This window comes from Drosophila ficusphila, unplaced genomic scaffold, assembly GCF_018152265.1.
Source record: "Drosophila ficusphila isolate 14025-0441.05 unplaced genomic scaffold, ASM1815226v1 contig_288, whole genome shotgun sequence".
Lineage (NCBI taxonomy): Eukaryota > Metazoa > Arthropoda > Insecta > Diptera > Drosophilidae > Drosophila > Drosophila ficusphila.
Genome location: NW_025064191.1, coordinates 1057051 through 1077705, shown reverse-complemented (window position 1 = coordinate 1077705; position 20655 = coordinate 1057051). Strand labels below are relative to the sequence as shown.

The 20655-nt window shown below is 50.4% G+C and overlaps 4 protein-coding genes across 11 annotated transcripts in view; 2 read left to right on the top strand and 2 right to left on the bottom strand.

Annotated features, from left to right (window-relative positions):
* Window positions 1-66: 66 nt before the first annotated feature.
* On the top strand, window positions 67-2174 carry LOC108099054 (arrestin domain-containing protein 4). Of its 3 annotated transcripts, none has more exons than XM_017202322.2 (4): window positions 67-146; window positions 848-1350; window positions 1405-1587; window positions 1644-2174. In XM_017202322.2, exons 2-4 carry the CDS (start codon window positions 895-897, stop codon window positions 2031-2033), a joined length of 1029 nt encoding a protein of 342 aa, XP_017057811.1. In that variant the 5' UTR covers window positions 67-146; window positions 848-894; the 3' UTR covers window positions 2034-2174. The 3 variants fall into 3 exon arrangements, with proteins under 3 accessions (XP_017057811.1, XP_017057809.1, XP_017057810.1); XM_017202320.2 differs by having other exon boundaries at window positions 80-192; XM_017202321.2 differs by having other exon boundaries at window positions 93-203.
* A 94-nt stretch (window positions 2175-2268) lies between these two features.
* Window positions 2269-3643, top strand: LOC108099055 (formylglycine-generating enzyme). Its single transcript, XM_017202323.2, has one exon. The coding sequence runs from the start codon at window positions 2552-2554 to the stop codon at window positions 3569-3571; it is 1020 nt and encodes a 339-aa protein (XP_017057812.1). The 5' UTR covers window positions 2269-2551; the 3' UTR covers window positions 3572-3643.
* A 6-nt stretch (window positions 3644-3649) lies between these two features.
* LOC108099049 (breast cancer anti-estrogen resistance protein 1) overlaps window positions 3650-20655 on the bottom strand; it is a 30734-nt gene continuing 13728 nt past the window's right edge. For 3 of the 6 annotated variants that reach the window (XM_017202308.2, XM_017202309.2, XM_017202310.2), the window contains exons 2-4: window positions 12146-12289; window positions 9951-10187; window positions 3650-6098 (exon numbers count right to left, since the gene is read on the bottom strand). In XM_017202308.2, coding sequence (XP_017057797.1) covers window positions 4272-6098; window positions 9951-10187; window positions 12146-12289 — 2208 coding nt within the window. In that variant the 3' untranslated portion in view covers window positions 3650-4271. Of the gene's footprint in view, window positions 6099-6159; window positions 6178-6305; window positions 9104-9950; window positions 10188-12145; window positions 12290-20655 lie in introns of those variants that run through there. The other 3 variants (XM_017202311.2, XM_017202312.2, XM_017202313.2) reach the window with 3 other exon arrangements.
* Window positions 12212-20655, bottom strand: part of LOC108099052 (DC-STAMP domain-containing protein 2) — a 29493-nt gene continuing 21049 nt past the window's right edge. The window contains 1 exon segment of the mRNA XM_017202315.2: window positions 12212-12289. The gene's annotated coding sequence lies outside the window, so the exon portion shown is untranslated.

Here is a 20655-nt window from a genome sequence, read left to right as displayed (position 1 = left end):
GCTCAAAACAAGTTGTTTGTCCGCCTTCTCGGCCACAAACCGATGCATGACGATGACGACGATCAGTTGCTAAACAAACGTCAGCGTGCGCGGTCGTGATCCAGCCAAGTTAACTAGCGCTTCGAGCCAGAACGGGTCGTATTTGGGTTGGTGCTCTATCTCGCCAAAAATCCGCCTTTGTGTGGTGTACAGGTATCCGAGAGGTGATCACTCTTTTAAGTGCGCCCACAACGTAGTAATACAATTGATCTATAGTTAAACAAACCAAAATCTATACAGTATTCATACATACTTATTCGTACATACCTGAATGTGGACCTCACAATGGCATTGAACTGATGGAAATCTGCTTTCCACGAGGAAATTACGTCAGTTTCCTCTTCGATTCGGTTTCTCAATCCCAGTTGTCAACTCATGCACCAAACTGGCTGGCCAATTATGGCGGTTGCAGCTTACGTCTTTGGTTTTGGCCAAGATGTACACACACACTTGAACTGTCCCAGGGTTGGAGGCGTGACACGGCTCGAGATGCTCCATGACCTTGCTTCTTATAGGATGTGTGATTGGATGTATCGGCGGCTCGGGGTTTCGTGCTGCACGGCCGTGCACGCAGCCAACTCTGGGCTCGGCGAACTGGTTTTAGCTCTTTGCCCGCCTAGATGCTACCCACATAAATATGCAAACAAACAAACAACGTTTGTGTGCGAGGGCAGTGCGCAGTACATGGCCGCAAACGTAGCCGAGTATAACGAAAAAGTTGTCATTAACCGAGCTGTATTGACGCATGTGCGACGGTGCCGAATAATTGCGAATCCGAATCTGACGACTTCCGTTGGCTCTTCCATAGGCACACGGATTTGGTGAGGGCTGCAGTGTCTACCGGACGGAGCCAAGATGCCGCGCAAGCTGCTCAAATTCCTAATCATCTTCGACAACACCTCCCTTCTCTACTTTCCGGGCCAATTTCTCTCCGGACGCGTGCTCATCGAGCTGCAGGACGAGACGCCAGCCTTGGGGCTCCATTTCCATGTGGTCGGCGAGGGCGTGGTGCGCAACGGGCGGCGGCAAGAGCGAACGTACGATAAGGAGAACTACATCGACTTTCGCATGCGACTCCTCGGGGACGTAGACCAGGGCGGGCCAGCCATACTCTCGCCGGGAATACACAGCTTTCCTTTCAAGCTCGGTCTGCCGCTAGGTTTGCCCTCCACATTCTTGGGCCGCTACGGCTGGATCCAGTTCTACTGCAAGGCGGCGCTGCGGGAGAGCAACGGCATCATTCACAAGAACCACCAGGTCTTTATCGTAATGAACCCCATCGACCTGAACCTTGAAAAGCCCATTCTGGCGGTAAGTAGATGTTCTCGTTCTTCTTGGGACGATCTAACACTCCACTTGTTTTAGCAACCCTTCACCTGCGAGGTGGAGCACAAGCTGGGTGTCGTTTGCGTGGGCGGTGGTCAAATCAAGTGCCGGGTGTCCCTGGACCGCGGGGGCTACGTGCCTGGGGAAAACATTCTGGTCACCGCGTTTATCTCCAATTACAGCAACGTCTCCATCAAGCGCACCAAAGCGTCGCTCACCGAGGTGGGTTCTCAATCAATTTTCACTTTCCCTGCTGACTTAAAATTTGTATCCTTTAGACCATAGAGTACTTGGCGCGTGGCAAAGTGGTGCAGACGGAGAAACGGGAGCTAGCTGTCCTGGTGCGCGGCAAGATCCGTCCAGGGGGCAAAGACGAGTGGCACAACGAGCTGTACGTGCCCCCCCTGCCACCGACAAATCTACATGGCTGCCACCTGATCAAAATATCTTACGACGTATTCTTTGTCATCGAGCCCAAGTCCATGGAGAAGGAGATCAAGCTGCAGCTGCCCATTGTCCTGGCGACCTACCCCTTCCGGCACTCCGGGGACGCGGCGAACGCCAACACCTGGCCGGAGTCGGTGCTAAAGCCGGACACGCACACCCACTACCCGTCCACGCTGCCCATATTCCGACCCTGGCTTCACGAGAAGCCCACTGAGGCATAGCCTCCGGCGTCCGGGGTCCAAAGTTTTGTTAACAACGATTTGCGCCATACACTAATATAAACTTATTTTACTCATACGAACCGTTTCTAATGTGTTTCCCCAGGATTACTCAAGATTAAACCATACCCATTAATTGTTTAAGTTGATTCTCCATTTAACGGCTTGGCGGAAGTACACTCCATATACTCCTGCCAGAGTTCATATATATGTACATATTATATAGTTTGGTGATCCGTATAACGGTTTGTTGGTCAAAAATGGCGATTTTGTGGATCTGGCTAAAGACGCTTATATTCTGTACGGTCATTAGGGATGCCTTTATTTAATGATTTTGCTTTTGGGTAATGAATTTTTGGTAAACGAAATATGTATCTCGGCACTCTTATTGCACTCTTCACAAAATTGTTAAAAATTGTTTGAGGTATATTTGTAAACATTTTGAGAAATACCCTGTGCTTGCAAGCTCCGCAAGAGGTATTGTGTACGAAAAAAGAAACGGGCACACTGCATCCACCAAAATGAAAACAATCGCTTTACTTATCTGGATAATTTTGTTCCACACCGCCTCCAGTGACTGTGGCTGCCAGAAACTCGATCGGAAGGCGACTACGAATAAGGAGTCGCTTCCGGAACAAGTGTGTCAGCAAAGAACGCGGGGTGCGAATAGTCACTACCGAGATTACTATGGAGAAATGGAGCCGCAGGTGGAGCCGGAGATTACGGACATGTCTCTCATTCCAGGCGGCACCGTGTACATGGGCACCGACAATCCACACTTCCCGGCCGATAGGGAGTCGCCCGAGCGACAGGTCCGGCTGAAGGACTTCTATCTGGACAAATTCGAGGTGTCCAATGACGCCTTCGCAAAATTCGTGATAGCCACCAACTACACCACAGAGGCCGAACGCTTTGGCGACAGCTTCCTGTTTAAGACCCTGCTGAGTCCCATTGAGCAGAGGAACCTCGAGGATTTCCGCGTGGCGAGCGCTGTTTGGTGGTACAAAGTTTCCGGGGTGAGCTGGAAGCACCCCAACGGCGCGGACAGCAACCTGCATAATCTGGGTCGCCATCCGGTGGTGCACGTCTCGTGGCGCGATGCAGTGGCTTACTGTACGTGGGCGGGGAAGCGTTTGCCCAGCGAGGCTGAGTGGGAGGCGGCCTGCCGCGGCGGCAAGGAGCGAAAACTGTTTCCCTGGGGCAACAAGTTGATGCCCAGGAACGAACATTGGCTGAACATTTGGCAGGGCGACTTCCCCGATGGCAACCTGGCCGAAGACGGCTTTGAGTACACTTGCCCAGTGGACGTCTTCCGGCAGAACGTATACGACTTGCACAATATGGTGGGCAACGTATGGGAGTGGACGGCAGATCTATGGGACGCAACCGACGTCAGTGAGAACGCGAATCGGGTGAAAAAGGGCGGATCCTTCCTGTGCCACAAGTCCTACTGCTACCGGTACAGGTGCGCGGCCCGCTCCCAAAACACAGAGGACAGCTCGGCCGGCAACCTGGGCTTTCGGTGCGCTAAGAATGCGTGAACAAAGTTTTGTGATGATAACATTATTTTGGTACATACATTTAAGAAAATATATAAGAATAAGAATTCCCAATATCGATTAGGTTTATTGTAATTTTATTTCACGTTTATAGTTTAGGATCGGAAGGGTCTCAAGCTGCCAGACCTAATATTGTTACAGTTTACTTGGTAGTTTTATGAATTATGTGTGTAAGTTCGTATATAGCTGACTATCGTTGCCACGGCGCAATGCAAATAAGGTTGAGTGTAAATCTTTCAGATTCTGACTATGCAAGTAATATAAATGATGGTTAAGTGGTACGGCTAATCCTAGAGTATACAAAACTACGCTGAAATGCTTCACTGATACAACATTGCTTGTGCGCATGGCGGGTGTATGGGAATATTCTAATTTACAAAAGTCTGGTGTTAGGATGAACACACTATTTACAGGAGGATCCTAACTTAGGCTTGTCGAAGAATTCCTCCGGATTCTTGCAGGAATCGGGCGATCATGGCTGCGGTGCTGTGCATTTTCAGATGTCTTGCTCAAAAATATCACAGTGCAAATTATAAGCGCTGCTTGCTGGGGATATGCCAATTTCGGATAGCTGCGGTGCATATGGGTGCGCCCGCCAAAGCGAGGGCGAAGCTGGAAGACCTCTCAGCTAATACTGGGCGGGATGGTGCTGGCGTTGTCCTGGCTCTGCGGCGGTACCTACTCAGGCACCCAAGCCCGCCGCCGCCGATAGATGAACAGCCTGCAGCATGACCGCCTTGAGCTCCCGCGCCAGGCTGTTGATGTGCACTACCGAGTCGACCATCTCTTGGACCGCACTGCCGCTGGGAAAGTGTGCCGCCGCCTTCTTCGACTTGGACACGCAGGTCTTCAGGGCTTCGGAGAGACCATTGGTGCAGCGGAGAATCTTCTCCCGCAGCGTCTCCTTGGAGATGTTGCGGTGCACGTTGTCGCCGATGGTCACCAGGTTGTGGGCACTCACGACCACGAACTTGCCGTAGGCAATGAAGAACTTGGGCGGCTGGTTCTTCTCGACCGTCTCCAGGAACGAGTCGATCGCCTGCATCAGATTGCCCATGTGCGTTGAGATCTGCTGCGCGTAGTAGCGCACCAGCTTCTTGTCCTTGTCGGTCATCTCGGGCGACTTGCACGGCGTCGCAGGTGCTGTGGGTGTGGTGGGAATCGACCCGGAGCTGGCGTCCATGGCCGTGCTCTCGGCTGTGCGGAGGACCGTGTCGAACTGCGACTTCAGCCCGGCGGGAATGGCCTCGCGAAGCGCCTGGTTCTTCCTGGCCGCCGCGTCCTTGGACTCGAAGGCCACGTAGTCGTAGTCCTCCAGCCACTCGGCGCTGCCGCTACTACTGTCAACCGGGGCGGCTCCTCCGTTCTGGTCTGCCTGCGGCAGGCGCTTGAAGAGCAGCGAAGCGTTTCCCTGAATGAAGCTGGTGGTGGAGCGCACGTCCTCGGTGAGGGTCTGGGCACAGGCCATTAGCTGATCCAGAGCGTCCGGCGGTCGACATCCGTGCTTGTCGTCACTCCGCGCCAGCTGCTCCACGGACCAGCCGCCTTGTGCGTCGAGGGACTCGGAGGAGTCGTGTATCAGCTTGTTGGCATCCCGCAGGGCCCGCACCAAGGGCCGCAGCTTGAGGGCCAGGGTGCGGTCCTCCGAGCGCGTGGCGTTGCCCAGGGCGCCCTCCCCGAACTCGGCCAAGTCGTGGAGAGCGGTGCGAAGGCGCAGAGCCGCCAGCTTCAGCTCCATGACGGCGGGCTCCAGTTGGCTGCGGGTGCGCCAGTTGGGCACCACAAAGCTCAGCAGTCGGCTGATGGCGGCCGTCGTCTGCAGCTGAAGCTTGGCCAGCGTTTCCAGGGCCGAGCTCAGCTCCAGAGGCAGTTCCTTGGGAGCGGGAGCGGGAGTGCCGACGGGGGTGGACAAGCTAATGGGCGCCGATCGCTGCTCCTGCTCCTGCAGCGGCGGCAGGGGGAAGTCGTAGGCCAGCCCGCTCTGCTGGCGGCGCACCGGAAGCGGGTTGCGGCGCGGGATGTCGTAGTCGGGCATGTTGGCCAGCGAGGAGCGGTTCGAGCTGGAGAAGCTCAGCGAGAGGCTGTCGCTGGTCAGCAGCGAGGAGGCGGAGCTGCTCGGCGTCATCTGCGCCACCTGCTGCTGGAGGAGGCTGCTGGCGGAGATCAGGGGCCGCGGCACGTCGTAGGACTCCTCCTCGATGGAGGCGGCCACGCTCTTGAGCGACTCGAAGCGGGCGCCCAGGCTGGATGCGGAGGTGGGGGTCCTGGGGGGCGCGCTCCTGGGACTGTCGTAGTTCGTCGGCACGGGCATGGCGGGCTTGGGTATGTCGTAGGTCTCGAACTCGCCGCCACTGCCGTTCTGGTGGGACATCATGGCTGATAGGTTCTGATAGATGCTTTGGTTGCTGTAGATCTGCTGCTGCGGCGTGCTGGGCGCTGCTCCTGTCGCCGAGCCAGGTCCACTCGCTGATCCCGGCGAGCAGTTGTAGATGTAGACATCACCGTGTACCTGTGCGAGAAACGGGCGAGTGTTAGAACTGGGTTTTCACGAGCCACCAAAAGCCACGGACCACAACTTCCGACCAGCCACCCACCCCCACAGACTTATCGATTTTCCTGGCCTGCGTGCCTCACATGCCTCACATCTTTTCAGAGGAAATGGAGCCGAAGGGAGCCCTAGCCCAATCGATCTGGGCGTGCCTGCGACTCCGCTCACCTGCTTCGCACGTCTCCTTCTGCTTCTGCTCCTACTCTCCTGCTTATCACATTTTTAAAAGTGCACTGGTATCAGAAATGGGATATAAACTGAATACTGCGGCTGGAAAACGTCGCTGCCGGAAGGTGAAAACTAGACTGCGAGTGCAGTCCAACGAGGGCTGAGAAGGTTGCGGAAAAGTCGGGAAAAAGCTTGGATTTATTGCGCCTGCGCAATGCACATCCCCAAATACTGGGAAAGACAGTTCATGGCGGTTCAGTGTCAAGGTAAAGGACCTGAATGGCCAAAAAGAACAACAAACCCAGCCCCATCTAGACATCTTTCGGATTCTAACTAACTATGGCGCACAAAATGCATACCAAATTAAGTTTTTATTAAGAGTAGAAACGAGGGTAGGAGCTTGACTTTGGGTTTGTGCCTCTTCTATGTTAAAAGCGATTTGGGCCATATGTTCGCGTAACCCAATGCGACATTACTCCGATGGCATATGCCAAATTCATCAATTTTTCGTGGGCCTGGCACGCACCGCAGAAGGCAGAAGAGGCACGCCCCTCGGGATGAATCGATTCCAAATTAGGGAAGCCGACACGCCAGGAAGTTCCTCTACAAAGGGAGGACTGTTTGACGGAGGGCCACTTCTACCTGAAGTGAAGTGGACTTCACCCCAATTTTGCTACGGTTGCGGCTCTTGAAATGCCAATTGACGCGTAGCAAGAGTCAACAAAATGCTCTCTAAATGCCAAATAAATAAAAGCCAAAGCAGCTGCAGCTGCAGATGAGGATTCTGGATTCCGGACCCGCCACTATCTAATCGAGGAATCAGGACAGCTGAACCGAGTCGGCAAGCGGCGATTGAAGTGCCCTCAGAAAGAATAGAGCGCAGTGAGGCCACCTCAAAGAGAGTCAGCCTTAAGAAGTGCAAATGGTTGTGCAATTGCAATCCCTAAGTGGATCAGGCCCAGCGAGAGTTTTCCATAGCTCCGATGGGATTGGTTTCCTGGCGGCCCACTTGCTGGGACCCCCTGACCCGAATGGACAACTTTTTTGGGCCAGTCCCTGGGCTGGGCAGCCAGGCGTTCTGCTTTCCTTCTCTCGAACGGTTCGCTCGATTATGTCTTTCCCTCTGATGGTCGACAGTTCGGATTGCCTACATGCTATGAGTAAGTTTAGATTGGGGGAGTGTGAATATCATACACGGAGAAGCAGGAGCCGAAAGCAGTGGCAAATGCGAGATACCATCTTCGGAGCTCCGATGCATTTAAATGTTCCTCCAACACAATCTGAGCTGATCATTCATTCCACACCTGGCCACGTCGAGTGCGAGGAGGTCGATTGGAAAAGAAAGACCCATGTTTGGCCCAAGCAGTTCTCGGGTTCTTGAGCTGATCAACGTATCAGCATTTCGGCATTTTCTCACGTACCAAACAAAACAAAAAAGCAACACTTGTATGAAAATGTTAATTAGACTGGGGGTAGTCCTTCTCCGAAGGGACTTGCCGGGAAAAGAAGAAATGCGGTCGAGATCGCCTCTGATCGACCTTGTGTAGAACCGCAGCAGCGGAGATGTTTTCACCGCTTTCGCAGCAAATCCGCATTGCCGGACTAAAATGGGGATTCCTCCGGTCCTCCCGCCTTTGGTCACGCACAAATCTTCGCAGAATCCGAAATAAAAGAGAGTTATGTGGCCGCTTGGGCTGCATTTTTGCCCATTTTGGGCAGTAAAATAAAAATGACATGTTTTGCTCAAACACAAAGTCTCGTTCCCGCTCGTTTTGGAGCTGGCCATAAATCTTCATTCGCCATTGGCCGGGCCAGTTGCATTTGGCCACCTGACTTGGCTCGCTTTGGCGTTTGGCGTTTGGCTTTATGGTCGGTGCGTGACGGAGGTGGATGGAGAAGTCGGAGCGATGTCTGTGCGAGTATGTGGGCTCAAGGAACTCGAAATTGTCGCACAATCTGGCGTCTAACGGTGGACGCAAGTGTTCCCCGCCGACCATAATGCTATATGCCCATGTGGGATGCGATGCCCGAGGTACAGTGTCTGGCCAACGATGGCGCAACTTGTGCAAGACATTTCCGTTCTCAATTAGTTTCAGGAATGTATCTGGGCACAGGCGTTGTTCGAGAGCCAATGCTTGGATCTACGAGTGGTAAGTCTATAAGTCGATCACTAATTTGTTTTCTCGCTGTCACCATCTGTTGTTACCATCTCACCTCCTGGCCATTCACCTCTTTTTACCCACTCAAGAAGACATCGGATGGAGGGAACCGCGTAGTGACCCCAAATGGGCACTTCGAAATGGGTCAACGATGCTCCATTCCACACACAAAGGCGAAATCTCCTCCACTCGATGCAGATGCCCCGGATGATGGGTCAAGTGCATGTGCCAGCCCATTCCCCACATGGCTTTGACGCCTTCAAGTGGCAGGCTGAGGAGTGGGGAGACTTCCCGAGTCAATGAAATCGAACACAAACGAAGAGTAGCTGAGCTTTTGCGGCCAAAGGTTTCTCGAGTCGGAGTCAACTCCAACGAATCCAACGAATCTCCCAGTGCAATTTGCAGTGGGGCGGCCACATCGCCGCCTCTCCTCCATTCCAAACTCGAATTTATGGTTTCTCTTGCCTCCAGTTAAGATTGATAGCTGCCGATAATGCGAGGAAATGTTTACGACTCTGTAATTTGGGTTTCATTTTATTTGATTTGCCTGCGAGTCAGTCATTCAGTCAGTCAGTCGACGGGTTGGCGGTTGGCTGGTTGGCGGGTCGGCAGGGAAAGCGAAAGTCACTGCACACCAGCCGCCATCGCCATTGTTATGACCAGTCCATCACCCATCACCCATCGCCCACCGTTTGTGGATGTGGGCGTCAGCCTGCCAAAGGTCGCCGAGCTCTCTGTCAATGGTCACGGTGGTCAATTATATTTAGCAGTTGCGCCATCTAATATTGGATGGACCTAGCCCCAACCCAATGCGGAGTAATCACAGATCTTTACTCTTTCCCTGATCTCTTCGAATCGCCAGCTCCGTCTATTGATCTTGCAGAGGGGCTTCTGCGAGGCAAAATTGGTCGTTTCCTTTAATTTGCAAATCAAACCGAATCAAAGTGAAAGAAATGCAAATAAAACGCATGTCCAGCTGACAAATTGGCAAATTACGAGCCGTATGCAAGGGGAAAGGGGGAAACCAGTTGGACAGCTGCGGACCCCGAGAGGCTATCCCCGTGGACCGAGGATCGCTCTCGCATCGCAACTCTTATTAATTGCACAATTACGACACGCAGTTTACGTGCAGAAGGCAGGGGATCGGACCGAATCCGCAGTCACATGCGAGTTCGCCTGCCGGACTGCTTGATGCAGATGGATGAGCGATGGCTTCTCGGAGCGTAATGATGGAGCGACGATCGAGCCGCAGGAGCCGAGAAATGACTTTCTTTCACTTTCCCGACAAATACAAGTAGTGCGAATATTGCCGCAACGGGATGCAAAGTTTGCGGCCAAGAAACGAATTCAATTAAGACGGACTCCCTCCTTCCTCCCAAGATCCCCGTTCGCAAATGCAAACGCAAACGCAGACGGAGCGGAAAATTGGGAAATTGACAAGTCATCCGGGACGAGGATGGGGACGAGGACGAGGACGAGCACCTACCTTGTTCGGCGAGACGTGCCAAGATCTCCTCGTGCCCCGGGACTCCGCTCCTGGGCCGCCGGACGAGGCCGCGCTGATGATGGACCCGTTCTCGTAGATCTCCGCCGAGCAGATGGAGCTGTTCAGGGTGGCGGTGCTGGCCGCCAGCGAGGGAATCGGGGAGCTGGCCGGCGAGGGCGAGAAGCACCCCGAGTCGTAGGAGTTCAGGACGCGCAGCCGGTTGCCGGGACAAAGACCCTGGAATGCATAAAGAGCGGAAGGAGAGATTTAGTTTTAGTGCACAAAAAGTACAAAAATAAAAACACTTGATATAGTTTTGTACGCCAGTTTTACCCCTTTGTCTGAATGGCTCATGGACCTCAATTGACTTCGATTGGCTCTTAATAAACTCAACGCTACATGAATTATTAATGAAAACACATATACGTATAGAGTGATGGAAACGTATCCCACCAGAGTTTTGACAAAAATGCGATCTGTGCTATGTTGGCTTTAATTGCGAGACACATTTCTTGTTGACATGCGCAGCGCAATTTTGTCCGAGGTTCGTGCGATTCTCCAAAAATACGTATATATGCCACATCAAAGTCGAGTCAAGACGGCAAATCTTGTCGACATGTGTTTCAGCTAAAAACGTATGCCGAAAGTCGAATTCGTGTTTTTGCCACCGCAATTTATGTTGCTGTTAATATTTATGCCACACGTTACACGTTGCTGCTCTCGCCGGCACTCAATTGGCCGTTTTTGGGTTAATTGTTTCCATTAAAAAGCTGCGGCTACTTTTTAATTAGCGGCAATTGCCCGACATAGACCGCATCGCCATGGCGTTTAGGTATCCATATCGCCGTATCGCCTGGCACATTTGATTTCCACTCTGATATATGTTTTGACACCATCGTCACCATCGACCGCCCCACCAATGAATGAGGTTGTTTTTGTTGTCGCGGCGCCAATTGAGTTTTTAATTAAAAATTACTGCCGAACGACGTGCAGAAATGTAAAATTCGCTCAAGTTTGACAAGCTGTTTGATCTCCGTCTTGCTTTTCTGGGGGACTTTGAGTGTGGGGCTTGGTCCCTCCCCCGAGGGGAGAGTTCAAGGCTACCTGGGGCGAGTGATCGCGCTGAGATAATTGGCAAAATCAAAAATTGAGGCCAAAGTCTGGTATGGAAAGAGGTGCGATTGATAAATGAGATTGAGATTAGAAAGTCGCTAAGCGCATGGGATGAAGAAGATACTAGGTCTCCTTTTTCAATCATTAAGTTAATGTGAACCAAATATGCATTTATTCAATACTTTTCGTTAGAGGTATCCGCCGTTATCAAATCTTTTCTTGAGTACTTCAGATCTCACCATTACGTAAACCCCACCCAGCTATAGAAACTAATTCAGATGCAGTATTTCACCGCTTCCACATTATTTGCCATCGCGACGGAGCCAACAGCTTCGACCTCTTTTCCCAGTGCTCAACTCACTGTCCAGATGATGCTGTATGCACTGTGGTAAACGACTGGTAATCGCCTGGTAATGCCCACGCCCCTTCCGCCCCTCTGCTGAGAGACATTACGGCTATCACCCGATGATGATTGTTATTACGGCTGCAGCCGCAATTAAAGAGCCAAAATTATTTAAGTTATAGGCAGACCCTTCGAGGGGAATTGCCACATGCAACGGCGTCGATTGGGCCACGTGCCGGCGATGATGACGGGCTAAGCGAAACAGACATTTACGGAAAATCAAATTATAAATGTAAATGAGTTCTTCCAGCCTTTGAGGCGCAATGCCATGGGCCAACTTAGCAAATGCCCGATTGCTCAATTGCGAATGCAGACAGGGCACAGACGCAATCGGAGGGATTCATTAAGAACCAACAGAAACAAGAAATTTGGGCCGAGGAATGGGCGCGAAAGAGTCGACAAAATGGAAGGCGTTTCCCGGTTAAGTCTGATGGTTCCACCTTACCCTCTGAAAAATGTATATACACAAAATAATTACACCTGATGGCCATTTGATGTCAGCAATATACAATCTCTGTTCGAGCTGCTAAAAGTGAATTAATGCACAAAAACAATGAACCCTTCTCAAGCATCAAAGTTGCCGAAAAACACATTCTAATGCTAAAACCGGATTGGTTCTGGCAGGAAAGGGCCTTGATTTGGGCTGTTCAGATCCCTTTTGGCGAGAGAGCCAACTCACCTGTCGGTTGCGCAGGGAGCAGAGCCACCATCCCTGGATGCCCTCCGTGTCCTGTTCGATGACGGTGAGGATGTCGCCCTTCTTGAAGGGCAGCTCGTCCGGCGTGTCTGCATAATTATCGTATATGGCCTTGGCATAAAGTTTCTGCAAATAAATTCGAAAAGAACGAAATTATTAAAAAACGTATTCGTCTGGATTTCGATCTCCGAGTTATCAAAATAACGCGGGTCTCATGTTGTTCCCTGCATTTCAGGTCTGCCCTTTCCTTCTCTTCTAAGAAGCCGCAAGGCAAACAACTTCAATGGAATTTCAAAGACTGTTCGGGGCTTGACCAGCCACTAAGCTTTAACTCTGGCTTTTAGTAGCGAGTTTTGCCAATTTTGAGCGGCTACCACGTTTTTAAAATAAACAAAAGGCTGCAGAGAACTCGCAATAAAAAGAAGGACAGAAACAATGCGATTTTGTTTTCGAGCTCGCTTCATTAGTTTAGCTGGAATTCCAGGTCAACTCCGGTTACCTTCCCCATTTATCCGATTTCGGGTTGCTTTTCTGTTAGGAAGCAGGCACATCCACAGTCGGGGTCGGCAATGGAGAACCGAGCCAACTGGAAGCAGGATCCAAATGCAGACTCGATGAGTCAAAAGTTCAGCACTGAATATTTCAATTTTCCCATTTGGCCTTTTCCTAATTCTCTGAACATGACTGTACCCTTTTCAGCCAACTTTTCGGTAAATAAATGTAAAGTTGTCCCTGTGTAAGTGGGTGTATCTGTGTTTCTTGCAGGTTAACCGTGGAGCCTTCAATTTTGCCACCGTACCGCAGAAAAATCCAAATCGAACTACTTGAACTCTGCAAAAAAGCGAAAGCCGAACGCGAATACTCTTGCAATTGAATTGAATCTGTATATGAACTGTATAGTACTTCTCCGGTTAGATATGTAAAAACAGAAGTACCATAATGTTGAGTAGAAAGTCTATATCGAAGCGGACGCTGGTGCTGATGAAGAATATTTGATAGTACCATGGGGTTGCTTGCTCGCTACTGAGGATATAATACCCTCTGCAAGGGTGTAACAAAGCAGCCGTGCCTGCTCCTTCTACCTGCACCCCTTCAACCCCAGCACTCCCCAAAAAAAGTGCATAGGTTTAATTTTTTACGCTTTCGAAACTGAACGTCACCGCAATTCTTCGCAATTTACTTATGAAGTTATGAAATTAAAGGATAACTAAGCCACTGATAGTCCCTTGGATATGTACTAGTATATGTTCCGCACATGATCAAACCACTTCGAATTACTCTCTGTGTAGCAGGAGTGAAAGAGGGTCTCAGCGATTACAATATCAAGCGTTCAATCGCTGCTGAACTTTCAACCCGGCTGAGGTCTGATTCGAGTGTGTCTGTCTGTATGTACACGTACTTAGGTAGTTTCGAAACCAGTTTCTACCAGGCGGCGGCTATTTTTCTCTTCTATTTCGAAAGCGCGTTGGAAGCGTTCAAATGTCAAAAGGAAATTGAGCGCACTTGAAGTTCAGTGCCGGCGCAATGACACTGGACCGCGATGTGCGATGAGTTTTCCAAAGAAGAAACAAAGAACCCAAAACCCAAAACCATCTCCAATGTTTGCTGGGTTTGCTGGGCAGACCAACGTTTCCACAGCTCCAGAGCTCCAAAGCTGTCGTCGCTTTCTTCCCCGACATTCGGCCATCTCAGTCGGCTTTTGACACAGCGCTAATTGAAGAGGCAAATATTTAAAGTCGAGAATTGGAAGATTGAAGTTCCGCCTGCTGGCAATTGAAAACCAATTCCTTTTGTATGGCTTGTGGGTTACAAAAAATTAGGGGCCTTTTACAGTTTACAGTTGTTTGCCTGTTTGCTCGGACGACTTTAATTGGTTTGTTTAGGGCATTCCGAAAGCCGAAAGCCGACAACGACAACGGAACTGAATGAGTTCCCAGATCCCACCTCCTAGACGTTCCCCACTCAATCTCTGTCATAAATCGCCGAAAAGGTTTACATGTCCGAGTGGTTTTATTGAAAGCAATCAAAGCCTCTGGGCCAAGTATCTGCCTTCCACTTCCCTCCGTTTTGGGCCGCAGAAGTGAAAGAGCTGCCTGGCCATTTGTTGTTTTTGTCTTTATGTTCGCATATGACGGACCGTGGCCATAAGCAATTTTTCGGTCAATTTTTCAGAAGGCAAGCCACAATCTGGACAAAGCCAGCTCGGGTTCGGTTATTTATGTATTCCAGGAGTAGCTCAGATCCGACTGGAGACCATTCAATTACTCAAACCTAACGACCCGCTTCGCCGGCAGTTTCGCACATTTCGTTGTGGCTCAAAAACAACGCAGGCAGCAGAGAATCGAGTATAAAAAGCGAAGAAGCCGCCAACAAACAGCCTAATGAGCGCACTTCAAAATCGGTAAGTTCGCCTGCCCACTGACAAGATGACAATCTGTTTTCATCCTAAGACCTAAGGAGACCATTAACCGCATTAGGTGCCCGTGACTCTGGAGAACTGAAATCCCTTTATCCGAACAGAACAGCGTCGCCAATCAACGTGCGGCTTAGCAATATTCCCAATAGAAATGCGATCTCGTTTTCGGCACTCAGCTGATAACCCAGCAAACCCGAAAAAGCAAAGCTGATAAAGTGGCAATAGTCTAAAGTCAAGCGCTGGTTGGCGTGACAGATACTATTTTTGTCCATTTTAATTAACCGAATTTGATGAAATTGAAGCGGACTGCGAGGGGAGGAGCTCTCACCCTGAAAACCCAGAAAATGTGGAAGGTGAACTTTGAGGTTTTGCTATCTGGGAAGGGGTTCGGAGCGAACTTATAGAAAACATTAAGATACAACTTCTGACGTGTCGCACATTTGGTTTATTTGGTTTATTTCGTTCCGGTTTCTGCCCGATATGTGGACCCCACATTTGCATTTTCACCTGAGCTATATGAGTTATCTATTTCCTAGCCGCGAATGCGTCACTTTCCAACGTCGTCGAGCGGACTTCGGACTTTTTCTAGGGCTGTGACTGGTCGAACGTTTTCTGGGAAGCGGGGAGTTAAGGGCGGCGACGAATATAAAATATTTGGCTGGCTTGCAATAAAACGCCATATGTCGCGTTGAACTGGTTTCCGTTTGCGAAAATAAACAAAATGTTTACTGCTCTCGCGGCGGCCTTTTCGACACATTTCGTCAACAAGTTTGTGCGATACTCGTATAAGATTAAAATAAAAACTTGAAGCGAGCAAAGAGAAAAATTCGTACGTATATAGAGTGCGGTGTGACAATAAAACTTCGGGCCGGGCCAACTTGGAATGGAATGGAGACGGAGACTGGGTCGAATGCGAATTCGGTGGGCCAGTGACGGTGAGCTGCAGTGACAAGTGCACGAAAAGCACTCCAAATGCCCCGCCAAGTGTCAGTCCGGGTGAGCTATTCGCCTAGGACGGGCCCAGTGAGCTGGGAGCGAGTCAATGACAGGGCAATTGGTCCCCCCGCAGCCCCCACTGGCCCCTCCCACTGACAACAGACAACAGGCAACAGATGCCCACAGATGCAAGAGTCAATTGCAGTTCGCATTCCAAGCGCTCATTCAATTTGCATGGGCCCTCCAAGTCGGGCAACTCGTTCTCAGACTTCGGCGGGGTGTAGAAAAGTGTGATATAATGCAAGGGCTAACTCAATTCAGCAAGCAAACGATCGTGGCAGTGCCTCGCTCACTAGGTTCTTGGAAACTCACAAAGGGATCTCCCGACCACTCAAAAACCAACTTAGCCACCGAAGTGGATCCCGGTTCGCGGAAGGTGACTCAAAAGCGTGTGTCAAAGCAAACATATGCCAATTCAATTAAGTTAAGTAACTTCTGTTCGCAAAAATTAAAGCCAAAACAAAACAATGCGAAACGGAACGGAATAAACTGAAGCAACAAAGAAGAGAGTACCTGAAATCGAAATGCGAACTGTTGACTTTAAATATTAAAGAACAAATAAAGCGGAATCCACACAAAGTTTTGTCGACCTTCGCAGCAATTTCAGCTCCAAGTGAGATACGCAAAAACGTTGCAAAATTACTTCCCCAAGGAAAGGGAGAAACCCCAAGGTGTTGAAAACTCAACAATTCAGTTGTGGCAAATGAATCAGCTAACAAACGAACGAAATCGAAGCGTGTCTGTAACGCTTCGCTTTTGTACGAGTAGTTTCGAACATTGACTTTAATGGCTCAGAATGTGTTCATAATGAATTGTTCCGACGTACATGTGTACTCGAAAATAAAATAAAATAGCAACCCAAGAAACACAGACGACCAGAGCTCAGTCATAAAATCTTTAAAAGCTAATAAACAGAAAGATCAATCATTTGATAGAAACAAAACATGCAAAAAACATTAAATAATAAAAAATATCATAAAGCCCTAAGGCAAACTGCAAAGGAAGTATTCCCCGGGAATGCAAGCCAATAAAAACATTGAGCGCTGAAAAACGAGGCCCAATGTAAAGTACGCACAAAATATGGGAATCAACGAACTTATCAAGGCACACAATTTGTAAAACAGTTTTTCGAGGGGACAGAAAACCCCTTTCATTCATTCATTCAATTAACTTTTGGGCAGCCTCTCGAGCAATTTACAATAAATCTTGCACGAGCCTCCTCCGCTTCCTCTGCTTTCCAAGTCGAAGTCATTAAGCCCCATTGACTGACATTGAGATTAGGTCGGCGGAATACCCCGGACGTGACTCATGCCTGAGGAATCGCCCCGATGGCTGGCGGTCTTTGTTGAACTCTTCTTTTCGTCTAACTGGTTCTGGTGCGGAGGATCCCCTCGAACTTCGAGTGTCGTGAGTTTGGGAATGAAAACGTACCAGAGGGCTTTCAACCTTTCGGCTTATCGTTCGTTAGCCGACTTATGATGGATTACGGTCCGGGTCTATTTCGAGCCTACTTCTGCGGATGCGGCCCACGCATCCAAACGATCGAAAGTGAGAAGCGAGATGATGTGGAGTGGTGGCCAACTCCCTCCAGTCTTTCCCAGGTTTCCCACGAGCAACGTCACTTACTGATAAATGATAAACGATAAGATGAGTGGAGAGACCAACTCCACGGGAATTCACGGTTCCACACGAGTGCTTTTCTGATAGACAGGGACGAAACCCATCAGCCAGTCCGGAGCTGACAGACAAGTGTTTTCTAATATCGGGGACGACACTAATTGCCCATATTGTTTACTGCTCTGCTAAAACCCCAACCCCCAGCGCACTGGCCAGTGGCCACCAGGCAACTCCGGTAGCCCATCTCCGTCTCGGTGTAAATGGGCCCATTAAGTGGCTTGATGTGAGCCATCAGCGATCGTCAGCCACCGCAGGCGAAGTGCTCGAGCCACCGCACTGATTGCCTATCCCACTTGCGGATCGCATGCTACTTTCATTGCTCTTATTGCTCCGTTGCAACCAGTGCGCGTCCCTACCTGGGGGTAATTTCCTGTGCTGCGGGTCAGGGGAGCCACTGCTGCTCTTAGTCAGTCTCCGCTCAGGCCAATTTGGCCATTGGGATTGCTCACCCCAGTAAACTCTGCCAACGCACCTCCGAGGCTCATCGCGCGTCTACGACTGGTGAAGGACTCTGGCCAGGAGGCAATTAGTCAAGCCTTGCCTTAGTCCCCTTGCAAGGACCAGAACGTGACATGCCAGATTTGGAATTCATAAACGTCGTCTGAACTTGCGCACGTCTCTGGCAGAGACACAGGCAAAGGGCAGTGGTCTTCTGCGAACCTTGTGGGTAAACAAAGGGCAGGTGTCCCCGCAAATCCCAGCTCCTGTGTGCATGGCTACAGGGGAGTGACAGCTTGCCTGGCCTGGCCCCTTATCACAGCCCGCTATCTTGAACTCGGGAATTCGGGACCGACACGTTTCTGCAAGAAAGAGCCGGGAGAGTGCCGGTTCCCCTGCCAACTTTACGTATTCCTCGAGTGCTTGCTCATTATCGGCACTTCGAGTCCGTACAGCCGAGCTGTTGGCCTATAATCCGTTTGGCCGACATGTTTGCTCGGCAGAAGTGATGGCCAATGCTCGCTTGGCAGCACATGACTGTTAGATAATGGCCCAGTAAACGGCGGCGTGAACTGAACTCAACTCGAGTGTCGAATACGATAAAGCAACGAAAGCACACAAAAGCGAAAGTTTTCTTCTCCGCTGGAGTGGCTGTGTTCAAAGGCGATTTGATATGCCGGAAAATGCATTGTGTTTAGCTACAAGAGTTACCAGGGATACCTGCGCCTATACCAAGCTGGCATCTCCTCCCCTTGGCCTTTCGAACATTCGTTCTCAACCAGTCTCCTCCGCTCGCCCCTCCGCTTGGGCCTTAACCTTGCCACATTCATCAAGTCGCAACTGCCAATAGCAGACAGCCCCTGCAACCTGTTGGACAAATTTGAACTCGAATGTTTGCACAACTTGAGCGGGGAGATAAATTAGCTGGCTTGCGAGCCGGGGAAGTGTGAGTGTGTCTGGCGGAGATGCAAATGCAATGCAAATACGAGTACTCACGCGAAATACTCACTCAACCGCCTGGCAGCACTTAATAGTGCGAGCTGTTGTCGATACTAAGCACTGAATTGAATAAACCACAGCGGCTAATTACGAGCGTCGTGCTCGGACATGATCCCGGGCACCAGGGTCCTGGTTTGGAGGATACCCGTTCCCGATCTTGGGGCGCTGACACAAAGTATCGCGTAATTGCCGGGCTGCCGCGGGGCAGGCGGATCCATCGGAGACGGGAGATCGCTGCGAAGGAGGGGCGGCGAAGGTAGAGGTGAGATTAAAATAAATGTGCTCCAAATGCGCACAAATGCGAAAAGTAATTGACGCCCGGCTAGACTGGCTCTTGGCTGTTGGCTGTTGGCTCTTGCTCATGAGGAGCAAGCCGGTTCGGCTCTCGGCTTAGATTTCACAGCGCAAACAGCGGAAAAGATCCGAAGATGGGTTTCCTGCGTTCTTTGGACTTGCGTCAGATGTCTGCGAGAGAGATGGATGCGTGACCGGGCGCGGCAGCTAATAGAGATTGGGAGCCGAGTCCTTTTAAGTGCAATTTCATGGAGCTCAGTGCGAGGCGGAGTGCCATGCGTGTCACGTCCTCGTCACCATCTCCACGATGGTTGAGCAAAGGGGAGCAGGGTTTATTAGCTGACGCCGACTAATGGAAATTAATTGTGGATCCTCCAAGCCCGGGATGTGCGCTCCACTGCAGGCCCGCAATTAAGGGGAGACTAATTGAGGGACTGGCCAGGCCACCAAGGCAATGAAATCAGTTATTAATAGTTGCGAACAGAGCGTTGATGTCTTGCAGAAAATTCAAATTGATTGAGGGGCCAACGAAGAGGCCCCATCGCCAGGCAACCAGCTAAATCAGTTGGGCCGTGACCCTGCGGGAAATAAAGTCGGAGTGCCTGGTTGGTGACTCCTTATCTAATAAGAGGAAAGGCCGTTCGATAAGGGCAAGTGCAGGGCTCAGGACAGATATCAGCGAAACGACCAAATCTAATCAGCCTTAATTGAGCGTCACACCAAAAGCAAAACCCCAAATGCCAGGGCAGCTGAAAAAAAGCAGATAAAACAACGAAAACCCAAGTAGCTTCCCCTAACGCAGGCCTTCCTATTAATTAAGATTGTGTCAGGGGAGGTCTTTCTCGGGGCTTATCTCCGAGGATAACCGCAAACCAGTCTCCCTGAGGGACACATCTTTCCACATCTCCTGCATCTTTCGCTCCGCTCGCTGATTAAGTGGACGCCCCACCGTTCCAGTCTAGACAGAATATATTTCTGCTTCGACACTTCATTTTTGAGTGCCCGATCGCTGGGAAACTGATGGAAATTAATGTCCGCGTGTGGCGTCAACGGTTTTCAATTCGAAGGCAGCGCTTGATGTTGATTAAGTGACTCCCGGGCCTGATGGAAACTGATGGAAATATATAGCAGCATAAATCTATCGATCAGCATTAGCTGACTCTTGAATCGCACCTCGCAGCTAGGAGCAAGAAACCAGTCGGAATAACTTGCCATCCGCACTTTAATCAATCGCAATGTTTTAAGTACGCTTAACTGACTTCAACTGTCGAACCAAATGCATCCCCAGCTAATCCGTTCGCATTTAAATCTATTTTCAGTTCGAAAGACTTATCTTATCACACCTAATTCCAATCTAATCGGGGCTCCTCAAACTATGGCCAAAAATATCTGGGGGGGATCACTTGTAGATTGTCTATCGCGGTGAGCTCATGTTGTTTTCAACCGAACACTTTGGAGTTCTCGAGCACAGGCATCATCGACTGAGTTATCACGACATTGCCATATCCCACCTGGCCGTAAACTGGCACATCAAACTGTGTCGCTGCGAAGTGATAACGAATGCGAATGCGAATAGCGAAGTCGCGGAAACTTTTCCCCCGACAGCTGCCGAGATAGGAGTCGAGAAGCGCTCCCCAGTTTCCTGGGCAGATTCCCAACTGTCACAACAGCG